Source organism: Tympanuchus pallidicinctus, unplaced genomic scaffold (genome assembly GCF_026119805.1).
Source record: "Tympanuchus pallidicinctus isolate F22 unplaced genomic scaffold, pur_lepc_1.0 scaffold18, whole genome shotgun sequence".
NCBI classification, from domain to species: Eukaryota; Metazoa; Chordata; class Aves; order Galliformes; family Phasianidae; genus Tympanuchus; species Tympanuchus pallidicinctus.
Window position 1 is genome coordinate 2511384 of NW_026294699.1, and position 18173 is coordinate 2529556.

The following is an 18173-nucleotide window of genomic DNA, read 5'->3' on the forward strand; positions in this document are numbered from 1 at the left end:
ACTTGCTGAAGGGAACCTGCTTTGGTGGGCAGCTCCAGAGGTCCCTGTTGTGATTCCAACAATCCCAAGTTGTGATTCCATAGTGTAGTGAGGTTTATCTACTCTATTTTGTGGTGTCTATTTGAAATACTGTGCTCTATTCTGAGCAGCCAGGACACGCTCCAGGCCGGGTCACTGCTCCCTGGCAGCTCTCACACCTTGTTCCATGCCAGCCCCAAGGAGCTGCACATCCCACAGCCTGCCCCAAGTCCCACCAGCAGCTCTGGTAGTGCAGTGTGTGCCCACCAGTGTCAGCCCATTGCAGCCCTCCTGCTGGACCCCAGATTTTGGGACAGAATCAGAGAACCAGAGAATATCCCAGGTTGGGAGGAACCCACAGGAACCATGGGGTCCAATCGCTGGCTCTGCACACCCAAAGCTAAAAGCACTGAGGGTGAAGGCACACCTAGCACATATAGGAGCGAGGACAGCAAGTCAGGGCTCAAGCAGGGCCAACTCCTGTGTGCACACAGCATCTGGCCATGCAAAAAGCAACTCTTTCCATTATTCTTTTCCAACTTTCTATACCAGACTTCAGCACTTGCCAAAATAAATAAAGGACGAAATCACTTCTGCCAAGATTTGCTTAAACTTTAAGGAAACGTACTGCGAGCTGAACCAAAAGCATTCACTTGGTCAAATGTCTGAAAAAGCTTAGAGAACGTCTTCGGAGCTGAAGGTACTGCCGGGAGGGGACGAGCAGAGCCGAGCGGAGCCGAAGGCGGTGCAGCCGAGGCGAACAGAGCCGAACGGAGCCGAAAGGAGCCGAACGGAGCACAGCCGAGCCGAGCCGAACGGAGCCGAAAGGAGCCGAACGGAGCCGAACGCAGCCCAGCCGAGCCGGGCCGAGCCGAACGGAGCCGAAAGCAGCCCAGCCAAGCCGAACGGAGCCGAATGTATCCGGGCGGAGCCGAACGAAAGCATCAGGGCGTGAGCCGGGCGGAGCCGATCGCATCGAGCCGATCGGTGTTCGAGGTGCGCGTCCCGCCGAGCCTCGCTGTCCGTGCCCGGAGCAGCGCCGCCGAGGAAGGCTCGGTCCCACACGGGCTGCTCTTCTCGCCCCGCTGCTCGCCATGGCCGCCAAGAAGCTGATCGTGGTGTTCGGAGCCACCGGTGAGTGCGGGGCCGGGGCTGCGGTTCGGCTCCTCGCTGCGCGGCTCCTCACTGCGCGGCTCTCCCCGCAGGGGCGCAGGGCGGCTCGGTGGCGCGGGCGCTGCTGGAGGACGGCGCGTTCGTGGTGCGCGCGGTGACCCGCAGCCCCGGCAGGAAGGAGGCGGTGGAGCTGCGGCGACGGGGCGCACAGCTGGTGCGGGCGGACCAGGACGATGAGCGGAGTCTGGAGGAAGCCCTGGAGGGCGCGTACGGAGCCTTCGTGGTGACCAACTTCTGGGAGCACTGCAGCAAGGAGAAGGAAATCGCGCAGGTACCGGCGTGCTTTAACACGGGCTGGGAGAGCGGTGCGGCCTTGCCCTGATGTGGGCTTCCGGGCTGGGAAAGAGATGAGGGCTCATGAAGGAATCGGGTCCCGGTCTGTGCAAGGCTGGGCTCTCCTCTGTTTCCTCGTAGCTGTGGCTCCAAGATCTGGTGCCATCAGGGAGCAGCTGGATGCCACAAGATTTGGTACATAGTTGTGCCCAGGGGTGGGCAGGCTGCCTCCAGAGCCTCCCTGTGCTGAGCCGCAGCTGTCTGTGCTCTGCTGCACTTGCAGCTGGGGCCAAAACGTGCTGTAGAATCAGAAATCCCAAAGCCATTCCCAATAGGAGGAATTCACCCCAGGGCAGGCTTATGGTTTTGGAAGATAAGATTTGCTAGGGCAGGTTCTCAGGGCTGGTGTTTGTGTGCTTGCTGGAGGAGCTCAGAGGTTCCTGCTCCTCGTGGTGCAGGGTGATGTTAGCAGAGGACTCAGCTCCACCTGGCCAGGCTGCTGGCTGTGCTCAGGCCTGTGTCCAGCTGCCAGCTCAGGATAGCAGGTGCTGAGGAGCTTGCACAGCTGGTGTGTTGGGCACTGTCCTCCTGCCCGGTGCAACGGAGAGCAAAGAGGTGTGTGGGGATGAGAGCCTGTGTGTGCGCCAAGGGAGCCGTGCCGCTCCTCATGGCTCTGTGGTTTCACGCAGGGGAAGCGTCTTGCTGACCTGTCGAAGCGCCTGGGTTTGCAGCACGTGGTGTACAGCGGCCTGGAGAACGTGAAGCAGCTGACCAAGGGCCACCTGGAGGTGCTCCACTTCGATGGCAAAGGAGTGGTGGAGGAATATTTCCGTGCAGTCAGTGTGCCCACCACGACCGTCCGACTGCCGTTCTACTTTGAGAATTTCCTCTCCAGCTTCAAACCCCAGAAGGCCCCGCAGGGAGGCAAGTTTTTACTGGGTAAGATGGGACCACTAGCTCTGCAGCTCAGATCTCTAGTGCTTCCAGTGTGCGCCACGCTCCCTGGGCTGGAGAAACTGTCCCTCCTGTGGGCTTCTCCGCAGTGAGCAGCGTGACCATAACCCTGTGTGCTTCTGCCCCCTCTGGCTGGAGATTTACCCAAGGCAGTGGTCCAGCCCTGCATGGAAGCTGAAAATCTGAGCACCAGTATGTGCCACAGTGTCTTGTTGGCTGGTGTTTTGCTAGGCTACTCACAGCACCACTGCAGACTGATGGGGAGCAGAAAGGGGCATGTCCTGGTTTGACAGCAGCAAGTTGTGGCTGTTCTGCGGTCCTTTGGGCCTGTTTGGAGGTCTGCAAGAAGAGAGTGAGACCCCAGTGCTGTGTGAGGAGCTGGGGGCTTCTCTGCAGGTCCCAGGGTGTCGTGGAATACCCCAGCACCCTCTGCTGTGACCTGTGGAGGTTGGAGGGCAGACTGCACTAACAGGCAAGTCACGATGCTGCTCTGGCTGTAGGGACAATGATCTCCTTGCTCAGCCCAGCGGGTGCATCTGTGGTTTGGAATGCCAGTGCATTGGCTTTTTCTCACCTTGTGTTCAGAGGCCGGGTGCCAAAATCTCAGGCTGTGTATCCTGGGCTCCCTGGCACTGCTCTGACTGGGATCAATCTCTCCCCTACAGGACTGCCCATGGGGGACACCCCCATGGATGGGATGGCGGTGGAGGATTTGGGGCCCATTGTGCTCAGCCTGCTGAAGTCCCCAGAGCAGTACATAGGCCAAGTGATCGGGCTCAGCACTGGCAAGCTCACTGTGGCAGAGTATGCTGCTGCCTTCTCCCAGCAGACAGGCAAGACCGTGGAAGACTCCAAGGTAGGAAGTGTCCCTCGGCGTGCAGCCTGTGTCTGTGCAGCCGAGCTGCTGCTGGCAGACATGGTGGTGGTGTAGGAGCACACTCAGCCTCTCCTGTGGGCATGGAATGGCGTGGGCTCTGGATGAGGGTCTGACCATGGACAGCTGCAGCAAATTGCTGCCCCTGCCCTGGCACAGTTTCAGCTCCTCACCTGTGTCAGCATCAAGAGCTGCTGGGGTGGAGGGCCCTTACAGCCCCCTGTATGGGTTTGTTACAGCCCACTGCTCAGTCCAGGATATGCCCTGCTGTCCGTGTGCCGCTAGGAATGCGTGCTAGGGCTGAAACTGCCCTGTCATTGTGATGACTCATTTGTGGGCAGGTTTTGCTTGACTGAGGGATAACAGAGGTGTGAGGTCTCCAGGCGCTTCCCCCCCGTAGGGTGATTGTTACTGGGGCTGGGCACTTAGAAAAAAGGTATTTGCTTGTCCCTCCCTTCAGCACCTCTTAGCCCAAAGCCTCTGTTTTGCACTGTCATGGTGACTCTCAGTGCCTCTTGAGCTTTCTTTTATTTCTTTGTGCTTCGGCTGTGCTGCTGTGCTTGAGCAGCTGTTAAAACAGGCAGGTTATGCAGCAGCTTTCTGCTTGGAGGACAGAACACCTCAGATGCTCATTGTAGATTCTCCTCTCCCTGGGACAGACGAGCAGCCCTTTTGTTCCCAGGCCACCTAAAGGCTTCAGCACAGTGCAGAAACAGATTCGGGCAGGGACAGCATGTCCTGTGGGACCAGTTGGCAGCCTGAGGTGCTTGGGCTCTCCCAAGATACCCCAAGCAATGTTTCTAGAGGGGCTCAGCCATGGCCTTGGGGCAGGAAGGAGCTCCTGGTGGCTGCACTGACCCCCAGCCCTGACTGGCTGTGCTGGCACTGAGCAGGTTGGGCTCGGTGACGCTGCTTTGCCGAATGGTTGTGGGTTTGGGAGGCAGCTGGGGCACGTGGAAGGTGCCTGAGCATCTGTGCTGCATGATTTCCCTACACACACTCCTTCTTCTGCCCACAGGGCTGCCGTTTGCTTTATACAAACTTAACTAAATGGACTTGCTGAGCAGCAGATCCCCCCTCTCCAGTGTAAATTGACGCAGTCCTCTTCAGCTTCCCTGCATGGTGTAAGGCCCCAGCAGACTCTGTCTTATGGAGACTGTTTTTGCTCAATTCTCTTTGCAGATCACCCCAGAGGAGTACGAGAAACTTGGCTTCTCTGGAGCGAAGGAGCTGGCTGAAATGTTCCGTTTCTATGCCCTGAAGCCAGACCGCAATGTGGAGCTGACCATGAAACTCAACCCCAAGGCCCGCTCCTTCCAGCAGTGGCTGGCAGACAACAAGGCTGCTTTCTGACCTTTTGTTCTCCAGCCACAGCAGGATCCTGGCCGTGAGCCATGCAGCTGACTCTTAGCGCTTGGGGGCTGCCCCATAGGAGCAGCGTGCTGATGGGAGAGGTGGGAAGAGCTGTGCTGCACCTGTAGCCACCCTGCTTGGTGGAAACTGCTTCCAGACAGGTGGGAGAAGCACTACTTTACATGCTATCTTCAGGGAGGTGCTCAGTGATTTGGGGTGTTTTCCTGTCTATGGGGTGGTGGCTTAATTTCTCAGGATCACTTTTCCTAGGCAGCTCTAAGCACAGCGTGGTGCACTCAAATGCCAGCAGCTCTATGCCCAGAAAAGCAGTGCCTTCTCTTAGACATTCCAGGTACCCAAAAGCAGCTCTGGTTTCTCCTTGGACCGCGTTCAGACACCACAGGTGAGCCGGCAGGAATTGCAGCACACTTGCAGAGATGGTGCCCTGTGTTAGCATCACCCTGGCAAAGAGGTGTCCTTAGCCTCACTGCCAGCACTGAGGGTGCTGTGCTGTGTAACCCAGCAGCTGTGCTGCCAGGCTCCTGCCGACAGCCGAATTCCTCAAGCTAGGCAGCTCTCAGCAGCTGCAGCCTGGCCTCTGGGCTTCCAGGACCAATTTCAAACACCATGCCGAGTAGAACTTCTGCCAGATGGTCCAACCTTCACATTTAAGACTCATTTACAAAGCTTTCCTCACCCTCCCCCCAAAGGCATCACTTGGATTAGAGCTCTGGGACATGGCTGTTGTGCTTAAGATCAGCTGCAGCCGTGAGACAGATGCTGTGTTATCTAGCCTTGCCCTCTCAGCCCTATAACAGCCAAACCAGCAGAGGAAGGAGGTGTGAAGAGTAAACAAGGCAGCAAAGCACGGCGAATGTTAAATATCTTTATCAAGTCCATCTTATTTACATGAATACAGAATCACTTTACAGGCAGTTTAATCAGGAGGCAACGCGTGCTTTATTTCAGCAAATTAAGGGCAGGGCTGCGACGTTCTCGTTGAACTGATCGATCAGTTTGTGGGTGATGGTGCCTGCACAGCACAGCAAACAGCAGGCTACACTAACCATGAAAATACTCACTGCAAGAGCTCAACTCCGCCTGCAGGGGCGATCCGCTCCACCTCTGTTCTCACATGTAGCAACAATGACTTTTTGACCAATCATTTATGCTGTGGGTGTTGTGCTAATGTAATAAAATAGTTTGGACAAACTGGCAAAGAGGTCGGTGATTAACTTTCACCCTTTCAGGAGCAACGCTGCCTGCGCTGTGACTTCAGTTACTTGGGGCGGGTGTGGAAGGAAACCTGAGGCAAAGCACGGATTCCATCACTGCAGGAAATGAGCAGGACTAAGAACCCCCAGAGCTGCTGAGGAAGCCAGGGCAGCTGGGCTCTGACAGGCCCAGCAAAAGGGAGATTGTGTCAGGAAGACACTGTTAGAAGTCACTGATGCACCAAACCTCCTAGGAGAAAACACACGGTGCCAAGCTGACACAGCACATCCAGCGTTCATGAGGGCACCTGAGTGAGCAGCAGCAATCTCAGGCTCCATACAGCAAACTGCTCTGTGCTGGATGGACAATTTTTATTTCACATTTCCACTGCTTTGGATTCTGAACAATTTTTTACTATTATTAACAAATGAACTTCCAGTGGCATCAGGGACAGTGGAGCAGCCTCAAGAAATATCTCCGTTACTGCAGAGCTGGCATTTTCCTTCGTTACCATTTCCTAGGACAGCGGGTTGCTTCTGTATCATGATGGTTGTTGGTGCCTCAGTGGTTTGTGGCCTCTCCAGCTGGGATTCTCAGTGTGCTACTGACTGACATCCTTCACTCCAATGCCTGCTGCCAGGATTCATCCCCAACTGCTTAGATGATGTGCTGCTGCAGGCTCTCAGTTTCCAGTAGAACGTTTCCCTGCAAGTGAAGCAAGCAAAACGCTAAGGTTTTCCTGAACGCATCAGCCTGAAGTGCACAGCCCCTCCAGACTGTCTTACAGGCACAGGAGTGAGAGCACCTCACACACAAACTGCAGTCACGCTTCATTAGTTACAGCTAAGATGAACTTGGAGCTGACAGTGAGAGGAAGCTGAGCTGAGACCCTGGAATCCAGAACACCAGTCTGCTGTGGCTGAAGAGATGTTTTCAAGCCTGCAGAGCTCCCTTACAGCACCCCAACACCAATTAAAGGTAGCTGGGCCCCAAGCTACAACACTGCTTGTTTGTGTCACATGGGCTTTGTTGAGCTTTCCAGGACAGCTGATCCTTCCTGGCAGGTTCTGGTGCTCTCAGTCCCCAGTAGGGGTGAGCCCAGCCTGAGGACCAGCACTGGAAGCACTGCAGGCCCAGCCGTGCCTCCCAACAAGCTCCTGCATGGCAGCAGCAGTGCCCAGCCCTGGTTCACCAGCTCACCAAAACACCCCCAGTGCAATGAATCAGGCACAGCCCTTCGTGGAAGCAGGGCTGCAGGAGAGGCCAACCACCTCCCTGTGGATGGATCCAGCATTTCCCCTTTGGTGCAGCAATGATGCAGTTTGGTTTCTGGCTTTTCTCTCCTGTCACACAGGACAGCTAGGGCTTCTCACATCAGTGGCTGGAAGGCCTGAGGCTAAGTAAGAAGCAATGCTGTACTTTTGCTTCTTCTACCTCTCAAGAACGGCAAATTCTGCTTAGTGTGGGGGAAAGACGACGACAAAACGTAAGAGCCTTCCTACCTCAGATGGGGTATCAGGAACTAAACATTTTCTTAAGTTTGGAAAGGAATCCCTCCTTGTTCTCCTCAGCCTCAGGCCTGTCAGCACTAGCCGTGGCCCTGCCACCTGGACACAAACAGCAAAGGGCTGCAGTCAGAAACATTCCTCAGCCTGCTCCACCTCCCACCAGCAGCCAACACCCCTGACAAAGGGAGACAGTTATTCCAGACTGGGAATGGTCGAGCCGCCTGGTTTTGCCAGCATGCTCACGCTTGGACACCTCTGACCATGCGGGGCCACCAGCACCTGCCTGGCAGTGAGCAGCAGCACTGGGAGCGCTTGCAGTGAAAAGTGCTGCACAGCCTGGAGCCCAGAACTCTGAGAGATGAATGACCCTGGTCCCTGCCCTCTTCCCAGCCCTCCAACCAGCAAGGGAACTCCTGTGCTGCACATTTAAGCCAGGGGCCGGACAGGCTGTGAACACAAGCGTGGAAGCAGTGAGAGTCTGTCCCTGAAAGCAAGCTGGTGACTTCACTGCAGATGGACGTCGCCTAACGGAACAAAGACCTGCATGGCAGCCCCCGCAATGGCCTGTGTCCCCACGCTTCACTGCCTGTGCCATCACTGCTGCAAAGCAGTGTGAAACCACAGCGGGAGCCTGTCACAAACCATTCTCGTGCCTCAAGGAGAAACTGAACTCAGGCTAAAATGAAGAAGGCTACAGGTATTTCAGAACATATGTCTGCATAAGGAATCTTACTGGCAGCAGCCAGCAAGTCCTTCTTATTTAGAAAGAGTCCTGAGAAGTGGCCACAGCAAGAAAAAAACACCAACACCCAACATTATTTGCCACTCTGATTTATCTACAGTTCGTCAATAACAAAAAACCCAGATCTTCCTCAAGCTTTCTCTGCGCAGAGGACACAAAGCCCAGCCCTCCCCATCCTCCCCCAGCTGCCTCTCGAGCTCACGCTGATGCAATGCTGTGAAATGCTCAGGCCTGTGGCACAGCGTGCCTCCATCTGCTCCGGGCACTTTCTGCCTCCCTGAACAAGGATAAGTGTTCAGCAGCAGCCTGCCTCTAAACTGCAAACTACTGGCACTGCTTTTAATCCAACTTGTTGCTTAACTGTGTTTAACAGATCTCTGCCCTTCCTCTCAAGATTGATCTCTAATTGCAGTGGAAAAAACAATCCCATTAAGTTCTGTGCTATCAAAGCACTATAAAAGATTGGGAAGTGTAGTTCATTGCACCTTCCAATATCCTGAACTTCAGCCTACATCCTCAGGTTTTGGCATGTGATGCTGAGAAGACCTGAGTTTCCAGGATCCAGGCAGCTTTCACAGACTCCTTTGCCTAGCAGCACACAGTCATAAATGCCCATTTTGGTTTCATACAAGAACAAACCACAGTCTGTCAGGCATTAAAAAGCTCACTGTTCCAGTATGAGCAAAGAACACGTTGGTTTGTTAGCAGAAAAGATCAAACCTTGCCTTTCCTGACTGTTCAACATATATTTTTTCTTTAGTTGCTGTAAGGAAACTGCAAGGCCACAGCTTGAACTGGTGATTGAGCACCTGGTGAAGGGGTGTAGCTGGCCCAGGGAGCACAGGAATTGTTTGCACCTGTGCTTCCTATGTGACCAGAAGGGGGCCAAGGTAGGGCAGATCCCTCCAGGGCTCATAGAAGGGCCAGCCATTAAAGGAAGAGCATCCCCTGGACCTTGGCTGCTTCCTGAAGAGTGCTGTGTAACCAGGGAGCTCCTTGATCAGCTGGGTGAGTTCAACTCTTCTTTCTGTATGTGATTATTAGTCTGCCTGCAGATACTTAGCCTGATATTGCCAAGAACGTGTCAGAAGTGACTTTGCTTCTCTGTGAGCAGAACAGCTGCTACTGATGCCAGATAGGTTTCAGTGGAGACCTATTGAGTTGAGACACAATTGCTGGATCCAGCTTTTTAATCTGGAGCTGAAAATGCAGCCTTACAAAGCTCTCAGCTAACTGCACGATCTCTACCTGCTTGGTGCTGCCTGCTGACTACAGCCAACATCAGCACCAATGAACATTTCTATCCAAGGCTTCCCCATGTGCACAGAGTATGGCTCGGAGCAACCTTGACAGCAATGTTGCCCTTCAGCTTTAAGGAGAAACATCCCACTGCAGGCAGAAGCAAGCACTGAGAAGAACTGATTCTCTTATGCAGAGAGCTGGCCTGAAGCACATTCCCTTCTCCTCCTCTGCAATGAAGAAGTTACCACTGGCACAGGGGTGAGAGCAGGCAGTAGAAGGCGTCCATCACTGTAGTGAGACTCACCAGATCTTGTTGGGACCCTGCAGTATTTCAATACCTACTCCTCGGTCACAAAGACTCTGCCCAGTGAATTTCAGAGTAATGCTTCCTGGGAAGAGGCTGCTTCTTTGTTTTATGCTGCAGCCTATCAGCATCACACTGGAATGATTTCTAAAATAACATGCTTGGCAGCCTGTGCTGCCAACGCCGCCTGAACGCCACCTCAGCTCACCTTCCTGGGCCTGAGCCCTCAGGAGGCACTGAGCAAACCAACACCAGCTCCATGGGGAAGGGACGCTCATTCCCACAGCTCACCTGATGCTGTGTTTGTGACTCCATTCACTGTGCCATCCACGTCTGTCTCATCCTCAGCATAGCTCATCATTAAGGCTCTCTGGCGATCCGTCAGCCTCCTGCAGGTCAAAGACAGAAGCACTGGTAATGGCTGCCTTTGGAGACAAATCTATCTGCACGTTTCCTTAGGCTCCTCTGGCAGCAAGCACAGGAGGCAGCTACTGGAAATAGAGACGAACACTCTTAGCGTTCACTGAGAATCCCTATGGTGCTCTCATGTGAGCAATCTATAATCAGCCCAGTGGGATGGATGTGACCCACTGCTTTTCACCAAAAACCCAAAATCTCTTGAAGTGCTGAGAGGAACTGCATGGAGCTGCAATGGAACATCTTAGGGCAGAGCTCAGGGAATCCATTCCTCGGCTGACTAGCGCAACGTAAGCTGAAGAGTTTGCTTTGCTACACAAGCAGAGGGCAGTCAGTGTCAGGCAACAACCTTCTGAGGACTTGTAAGCCATAGTTCTAAGAGCACAGATGTGTCAGAAGCCAGAACGCTGATCTACGTCACTGGGATCCAGACAGAAGTTGGCAGTTCTCCATGAACACCAACACCATGCAGGTATGGGGCTACCTCCATATTTCTGGGGTTTAGGATTGTTTACAGCTGGGTTGCCAAATTACAATTACAAAAGAGAATCTGTTTCACGTTAGAATAAAAAGCAGAGAAGTTAAGGTAACTGTCCAAGGAAGACTCAAAACAGATCTTGATAAAGCAGTGAGAAATCCTCATAAAATCTTCACAGAAACTTGCATTACTTACTGAGGAACTTTGATCTTTATGTGGATGTAGTGGTCTCCGTAGCCATAACTGTTAACCTTGGGGATGCCTTTCCCACTCATTCGAATTCTCTGGTCTGGCTGAATACCAGGGGGAATCTGTGAACACAGAGGTGCCACATTCATTACTCCACTGTATGCATGTATATAGTTATTACATGGTTATCATAATTAACTATTTCTCTAGCAAGATTCAAAAGAAGATGGCAGACCTGGTACATCAGTGATGAATTTCCATCAGTACTGATGGAAAAGCTTTTTCAGGACAGAGTAAAAGAACCCAGCACAGTTTAGAAGGTATTAGATGGGATTTGTCCAGCAATCCATCCAGCCCCTCCTTCCCTACAGCGAGCTGTAAAGGTGTGACCAAAGCAGGTCACAAACTACCTGACACTCAGTCCTTAACAAGTCTGAAAGCTGATCTTGATAGACTCAGATTTACAGCATCTTTACAGAAAAGGAAAAGGCTCTGATGCCCCACACTGATTGATGGCAGAGCTCTTCCACGCTACTTACTGTGATATTGATTGTCTCGTACAAGCCTTGGCATCTGGCTGTCCCTCCTAGAACAGCCTGTGCTACTGAAATAAGGAGGTCAGAGTGGATATCTGCTCCATTTCTTCTGAACACTGAACTTTTTTGAACCTAAAAGGCAGGTAATTCCACAACACAGTGAGCAGAACAACACAAAGCTAACAAGGTAAACTGCTTTGAAAGATCTCAGCAGAAAACATACCAGAAAGCAGCAATCACATTCTTAACATCCATGGTCATGACAAAGAAGTTTAGCTTAATGTTCAGTCTTTTGTAAAAACACAGATCATTACATAACTCTAATTAGCCAGAGATTTGGGAGTATGTCTGCTTATCTCTGCAACTCCCCCACTAATCCTGTTTGTTAGTTCATTACAGTCAGTGCCATTCTGCAGAGACAAAGATGACACTGTCTTGTCCAGGACCCTGAAAAAGGGAAAGCCAGAGAAGGAAGGCAAGAACTTCTGTAGTAGCTTCACAAGCTGGAACAGAATTCAATTCTCCTGCACCACGAAGGTGATGGAAAAAGTTCTCATAGACAGAGGTGCATATAACAAGGCACCTGCAGGAGAAGAGGGCCCCAGCTACAACGAATGTGCAAAGCAGCACTTAATGCACATCTGCAAAAGGACAATTGACCCCCCAGCCTCCTGTGTGCACTCCTGCAGCCCTGCTGGGCACTGCAAGCTGAAAGCTTCAGATCTCCACATCGAAATCTCACAGCACTGAGAACCTGCTCTGTATTTTGATGCACACGACCATGAAGGCCTCATCCTGGAACAAGCAGCACAGCTGCTGAGGAGCAGAATGAACATTACAATGCACATCTTCTGCAAGCTCACATGGATCACGTTACCTCAGCTGTTTCAAAGGATCACTTGCTTGCTCCTGCCAGACTTCCCTCACAGTTGTGAAGGGAATAAAATACAGCATTAGTAACAATACGCACCCGGAAGGTGATGAAAATTTCCTTCCTGCCTACAGGCATCCGAACTGTCTGCCCATCCTCAACACCTGCAAGCAGGAAGAGGGGAGAGAGAGGAAAGTTATTTCGTGTTGTAACCCACGTGCTACTGCAATTCCTGCAGCTTTTCTGCTCCCTGCCATCCCACCTCAGCAGCACCTGAGGAGCAGAGGCACAAAACTGCCAGCAGAAAGCACAGCAAGCCCCAGTCTGGGAGGTGCAGCAGCACACAGCTGTGCTCAGATTGCTGCTGCCAAGCAGAGGGGTGCCCCTGCCCAGCTTCGTAACCTCAAGCCCTACAGAATTCTTCTAGGAAATGCATCAGACTGAGGCACACTGGGCAGCCTCTGCAAGCTACTGGAGAGCTCCATGCTGCCGCTCAGGGCAGTCCCAAGGCATCAAGCCTTCAGTCCCACTGCTCCTTTTTTTTTCTTTTTTTACTTTCCGCTGACAAAAGCAAACAGCAAACTTTTCTGAGCTAAGCGAAGGCTTTCAAGATTCCCATCCCCACTAATTTCATCCAGAACAAAAGGAAATGCAAGTTGACCAAATCTTTTGAAAGTTTCACTCTTCAAAACTTGTCCAGAAGGATCCATACAAGAACCAGAACTTCAGCTCCAAAAGGGGCAAACATTTTTATCTACCACGTACGAATGCACGGTCAGAAAGTTTCTCATCATGAAGACTTTCAATGACCAAGCTATCAGTCTGCTTTGTTCTTAAGGTAACTTCTCCAAAGCAAAACATCTTTATATTGCTTTGACACCCGCAGCTGGCAGAGAAAGCCACGCTTTACAGGTAAGTGCCTCACAGCCTCGTGGAAAGAACTGTGGTCAGCATAACAGACAGCAGCACACCAATGCAACACTGACCAGCTGGCACAGGAACTATCACTGTCTTCCTCTGTTTGGTTTGCCCTGTCCCTCGGCACACCACGCACGGAGTTGTGATGATGGAAGCACGACCTCCACATCTTCGGCACGTAGAGCGCATTACAAAAGGGCCTGTGTTTATTGTTTCCTAGTGAAGAAAACAGGTCACAAATGATCATACGGATATTTGCTACCAAGATGGTACTTCTCACTTCCACACCAGCGACTGGGCAAGCATATCTGGGCTCTGCTGATAGCACAAACCTGATAGGGCAGTTCGCTGATAGCACTGCACAGTGATAGACATCCACTGTAGGGATGGAGAAGGTAAGTGGCTCAGAAATCCAAAGATACTTGTCAGAAGCTGGGTCAGATTCTGCTATGACTGCTGACTCATATCTGGCTTCCACTGAAAACCATCGCAACTATGAGCAAGCACGTCATGGCCAGGTGAAGTGAGACAACATTCACCTCTAGGGTTTGAGGCAGAAGCAAGAATGAAGCTCCTTGCAGTGCTGATTCACAAGGCAGTACAAACATCTGTATTCCAAAGAGCCTGAGGGCAATTCACTTTCATGAATTACCTCTGTATGGTAACTGAGCCAGGGTCACTGATCGAGCACCTGGGGAAAGGACCAGTGAGCCCAGGGAGCACAGGTGAAGGCAATTCAGCTGCGTGATGGGAAGGGCTGGAGCCTGGCTGCACCTCTCTTAGACCTCATTTAGGGGCTGACTGCCTCTGAGGAAGGATCTCTTTATGGAGAGCCCTTCTTGGTGGAGTTTTCCCCTGTGAACTTGGAGTCTTCTGATACAGGTAAGCCATTTTCTTCCTTTCCCTTATAGCACCTCTTTGTTGTGCTGATCCATTGGTCATTACATTTCTGGTGAAACACCTCTTCCTATCATGCTGATCTGTCCGATTGCCACAGCCACCATCCAGGAAAAAGTTATGGAGGCTAAGCTATGGACCCAACTCTGAAAGGCAGCCCTCAGGCTGAAACACAGGAGGAGACAGTGGGAAAAGCCTGCCTCCCACTCTGAGCAGCCATACCCTCTCTGTGCAGGAACCTACTCTGGTCACAGGCTGACTGCCAGTTCCCGCTGTGAAGCACAGGAATCTGAAGGCTGAAGCTTGGTTATTTCTTTACTTACTCTAAGCAGCAAGCGACTTCTCATTCAGTGGTTACCCTAGAACTATCCTTGCTTTCCTCTCTCCTCACCCCCTCAATTCAAAGTATTCTATTTAAGCCCTAAGTAGTTTCAGAATTGTTACATCACATAAATATGGCTGGCTGGACGCAGTGCCAGATGACCTGGTCCTGCTTTTAGCTTGCCAGCACACTTTTAAAATAAATATCCCCAGTGAAGATGACATCGAGTCCACGTTAGCCTGGCTTCACTCAAGATAAGCTGATGATGTTAATGAAGAACTGTGGAAGGAGTGACTTGTGCCAAGAAAAGCTTAGCAGAAGCTGTCTCTTAAGAAAGACTCACCATGCCAGTGCCATTGCAGTAGTGGCAGCGCTGCACTTTGGTGCCAGGTTCGTTTCCTTTCCCGTTGCACCGCTCACAGGCATCGTTGATGTTCACCACGATCTCCTTGTTCACGCCTTTTGCTGCTTGTGTGAACGTCAGCTCCATGATGTACTGTACAGGAAACACTGCCATCAGCCCTCAGCCGATGTGTGATGGGATCTTAAGCAAAGCAGAATTGGTTTTGGCCAAATATCAGTGCTTAAATTATATCCACGTAATGGAAGGGAGAAGAAACAGGTGGGTGCACAACATGCAGAAGTGCTCTGCCTCGTTCTGGGAAGAAAGAGTCTGTTCCATATGAATAAGAAGGGACACAAAAGGGTGGCAAATGTTACAGCAGTGATGATTATACCAGTTTGTAGAAGGAATGGCTTAATAGAGAAGAGGAAAGCAGAAGTTGTGTTTTTCTGTTCTTAGAAAAGGCCTTTAATACGTCCAAGCATTTTATTTAAAGGGAATACAGCAATGGGGACAGGTAGAGGCTTTCAATCCTAATGAAAGCATCTGCTCTCCCTCAATGAGCTCCTTACTCAGCAAATAAAGTCATCAGCAAAGATGACTCTGCAACAGGAATTTCTGTTTATCATAGAAAAGTCATTTCTAGTCAACATAGAAGTACTGAATACCAAGCATTTCTGAAGGCTTTACCTGAATCAAGGTTGTCAGTGCTTAAATAGCATTTAGCCGCAGTACAAAGAACAAGAAATAGGTTTTAAAATGAGCTCTGCTGCAGTTAAGCCAATTAAGTTGAAGAATTCAGCCAATTAAGCAGTCAAATCCAACGCTGGAAGGCTCGTTTTATAGTTTAAAGGCATTCTGTGGTTTTCAGCATTGCATTACAAAGCAGACATGTAAAACAAATCAGAGCAGGAAAGATGCCTTACAACGATAGAAACTGTTTGGCAGCACTGATCAGTGTGAATAAACACCAGATGAAGCCCACAAAAAAATACCGGTGTGGAGAATGCATCCCATGGCTTACCAAAAACAATCCCACCCTTACAACAGGACGCTCACATGCTGACCTCCTCAGAAGCAAACTCTTTGCTGAAGCTCGCTCTGCGACAGCCCAGTGTCACACTCCAGCTTTTGTGGTTTTCATTTTGCACCCGTTTCGTACCTCCTGCGGCTGGTCGAAGACGTTCTGAAAGTCACCAAAGGAGGATCCTGAAAACTCTCCAAAGATTTTCCTGAAGAGTTCCTCGGGATCAATCGATGGACCGCTGCTCCAGTACTGGCGCCCAGCACCAGCACCTGCTGCACCAGGATCAAAACTGGCTGTCCCGTAAGCATCGTACTGCTTCCGCTTCACTTCGTCACTCAGCACCTTTAGGCAAAAGAACGATGCCATCAGGACACTCCTCAGATCCCAGGCAACCCAGAGAGCCCTGCACACTGCCTGGGACAGAGGCAGCCCCAGGGGAGCTCCAAGCTGTCCGCATTACCAACGCTACGATGCTCAAACCTTGGTGTCATTAGGAAGAGCCTGAACCAGATCCAGGCTGGATGTGGCTCTGGGCAGCCTGGTCTGGTGGTTGGCGACCCTGCTCATGGCAGGGGGGATGAAACTAGATGATTTTTGAAGTCCTTTTCAACCCAGGCCATTCTGTAATTCTATGAAGAGCATTCCACTCTTGTGAGCAGATGAGTTAATGAAAAGCCCCTTCTTCTGTGCTATCTTGTCATCAGGAAAATGGCAAGCTCTTACCAGTTTGTGATAAGCAAGGATAACTTACTTTACATACGTGATCATTCGTGTATTTCTTAGAAGCTGGTGCTAAGAATGCTTGGGTGAATTTGGAAGCCCATGAGAGGCACAGCCAGCACAAAGCAAGGCAAAGAGCACAGTGCAATGGACCCTCCTCAAAGAGCCACTACCTGCTGACTGTTCTGTTTGTTTGCTCATTTAAGATGTAATTCCACTGCAGTGACCATCTTTCCTATCTATGCCAATCACTCTCTGCTAAGAGCAAGACAAAATGGAAGGAGCTGAAAGCATGTTTAGCTACACTGGAAATGTGGGGGAGATCATTTGCTGGAGAAATGAGTGGGGCAGAGCTGCTGAAGTGTAAAATGGAACACGTTGACACTGTGCATGCAAACACAAGCAAGAGGAGGAAATATCTCCCCCCATCTAATCCAAGTGCCGCTCCAACCTTCTCTCCTTGTCACGATGGCAAAATGCTGCACGTTACCTCGTAGGCTTCTGCCAGCTGTGCAAACTTCTCCTTAGCTTTAGGGTCGTCCTTGTTTGTGTCCGGATGGTATTTCTTTGCCAGCTGAAGGAGAAAAAAGAAGCATTAGAGACGGGATCAATTTCGTTTAGCGCACGCGGGGCAAAGCCCAGCACTCGGCATCCCGGCAAGGCTGCCGTCATTGCGCAGCGCCGCGGGGCTGCAGCCGCCGTGCCGTGCCTGGTAGTACGCCTTCTTGATCTCCTTCTGGGTGGCGGAGCGCGGCACTCCCAGCACCTGGTAGTAGTCCTCCTTGCTGCGGGCCGCGCTGCTGTGGAAGGAGGCGGCGGGAAGGCGCTTCGTCCCTGCGGGAGAACAGAACGGAGCAGAGCGGAGGGGCCGTGAGGCAGCCCGTACCACCGGCACCGCGGCCCGGCTTCTCCTCCCCGCTCACCCGCGTGCTGAGGCCCGGCGCCCGGCTGAAGGAGGCGGCGGGCGGCGGGGCCGGGCGCGGCGCCCAGCCCTCGGACGATCCAGACCAGCGGCAGCCGCCCGTCCCTCGGCCCGCGGCTCCTGACGGCGGCGGCGGCGGCGGCGGCCCCGAGCCAGCGCGAGGCGCTCCCGGCCGCCATCTTGGCCCCGCGCGCGGCTCTGCGCCTGCGCCACGTCGGGCCGGGCTGCGCGTGCGCGAGGAGGGAGAGCGTGCGCGGGAGCGGCCGGCGGGCGAGCGGTGCTGCGCGTGCGCGGAGCGCTGTTAGCCGGGGCGGGAACGCGTGAGGAGGGCGCGGAGGTGCGAGGGGGCGGCAGGCGGGCGAAGTCGCGCTCCTACCCGCTCCTCCTCCTCCTCCTCCTCGGCGGCCGCTCCGTGGTTAGCGCCAAACGCCGCCGCGCTGCCGGTTCCCTCTCCGCCCGCGTTAGCGGCTGCGCTTTCGCAGAGGTACTGGCTCCGACCGCGGGGTGCCCTGCGAGACGAGGCCCGCGTGGGCCCGGTCGTGCGGTTGAGAGAGGACGGGCAGATGGCGGCCGCGCGGCTCCCTTCAGCCCGGCGCGTTCCGTGATTCCTGAGGAGAGCGCCGTCCGCACTGCGCTCCTTCGGCCACCCGACTCAGGGCCGTGCCGGTTTCGTGCCTCGATGCTAACGGAGCTCCGCGCTGCGCCGTGCGGATGCTAACGGAGCTCCTTTAAGCGCCGTGCGGGAACTGGGCTGCGGGACGGGACGGGAACGGGCGGGTGACGCGGCGGGTGCGGGGCTCCGCTTCCCTGACAGCCGCACGCGGCGGTTCTGCTCGCTGCTGGGGGCGGAGCGGCGGCCTGCCGACATCGCGCTGTG

General features: G+C 52.8%; 3 protein-coding genes across 3 annotated transcripts in view; 2 read left to right on the forward strand and 1 right to left on the reverse strand.

Moving 5' to 3' along the window:
* The first annotated feature begins 913 nt into the window (after positions 1 to 913).
* On the forward strand, positions 914 to 5586 carry NMRAL1 (NmrA like redox sensor 1). The gene is made up of 5 exons (XM_052679737.1): positions 914 to 1152; positions 1224 to 1462; positions 2154 to 2403; positions 3084 to 3274; positions 4475 to 5586. Exons 1-5 carry the CDS (start codon positions 1113 to 1115, stop codon positions 4643 to 4645), a joined length of 891 nt encoding a protein of 296 aa, XP_052535697.1. The 5' UTR covers positions 914 to 1112; the 3' UTR covers positions 4646 to 5586.
* On the reverse strand, positions 5518 to 18164 carry DNAJA3 (DnaJ heat shock protein family (Hsp40) member A3). Its single transcript, XM_052680356.1, is given in 14 exon segments — positions 5518 to 6565; positions 7363 to 7467; positions 9948 to 10045; positions 10747 to 10862; positions 11280 to 11408; positions 12247 to 12311; positions 13134 to 13281; positions 14628 to 14780; positions 15790 to 15996; positions 16865 to 16948; positions 17084 to 17208; positions 17298 to 17481; positions 17483 to 17594; positions 18016 to 18164. Coding segments are annotated over 13 exon segments (1662 nt in total). The 3' UTR covers positions 5518 to 6565; positions 7363 to 7375.
* Positions 17644 to 18173, forward strand: part of LOC128078944 (mitochondrial import inner membrane translocase subunit TIM16-like) — a 37404-nt gene continuing 36874 nt past the window's right edge. Inside the window, exon 1 of the mRNA XM_052679696.1 lies at positions 17644 to 17780. The gene's annotated coding sequence lies outside the window, so the exon portion shown is untranslated. The remainder of the gene's footprint in view (positions 17781 to 18173) is intronic.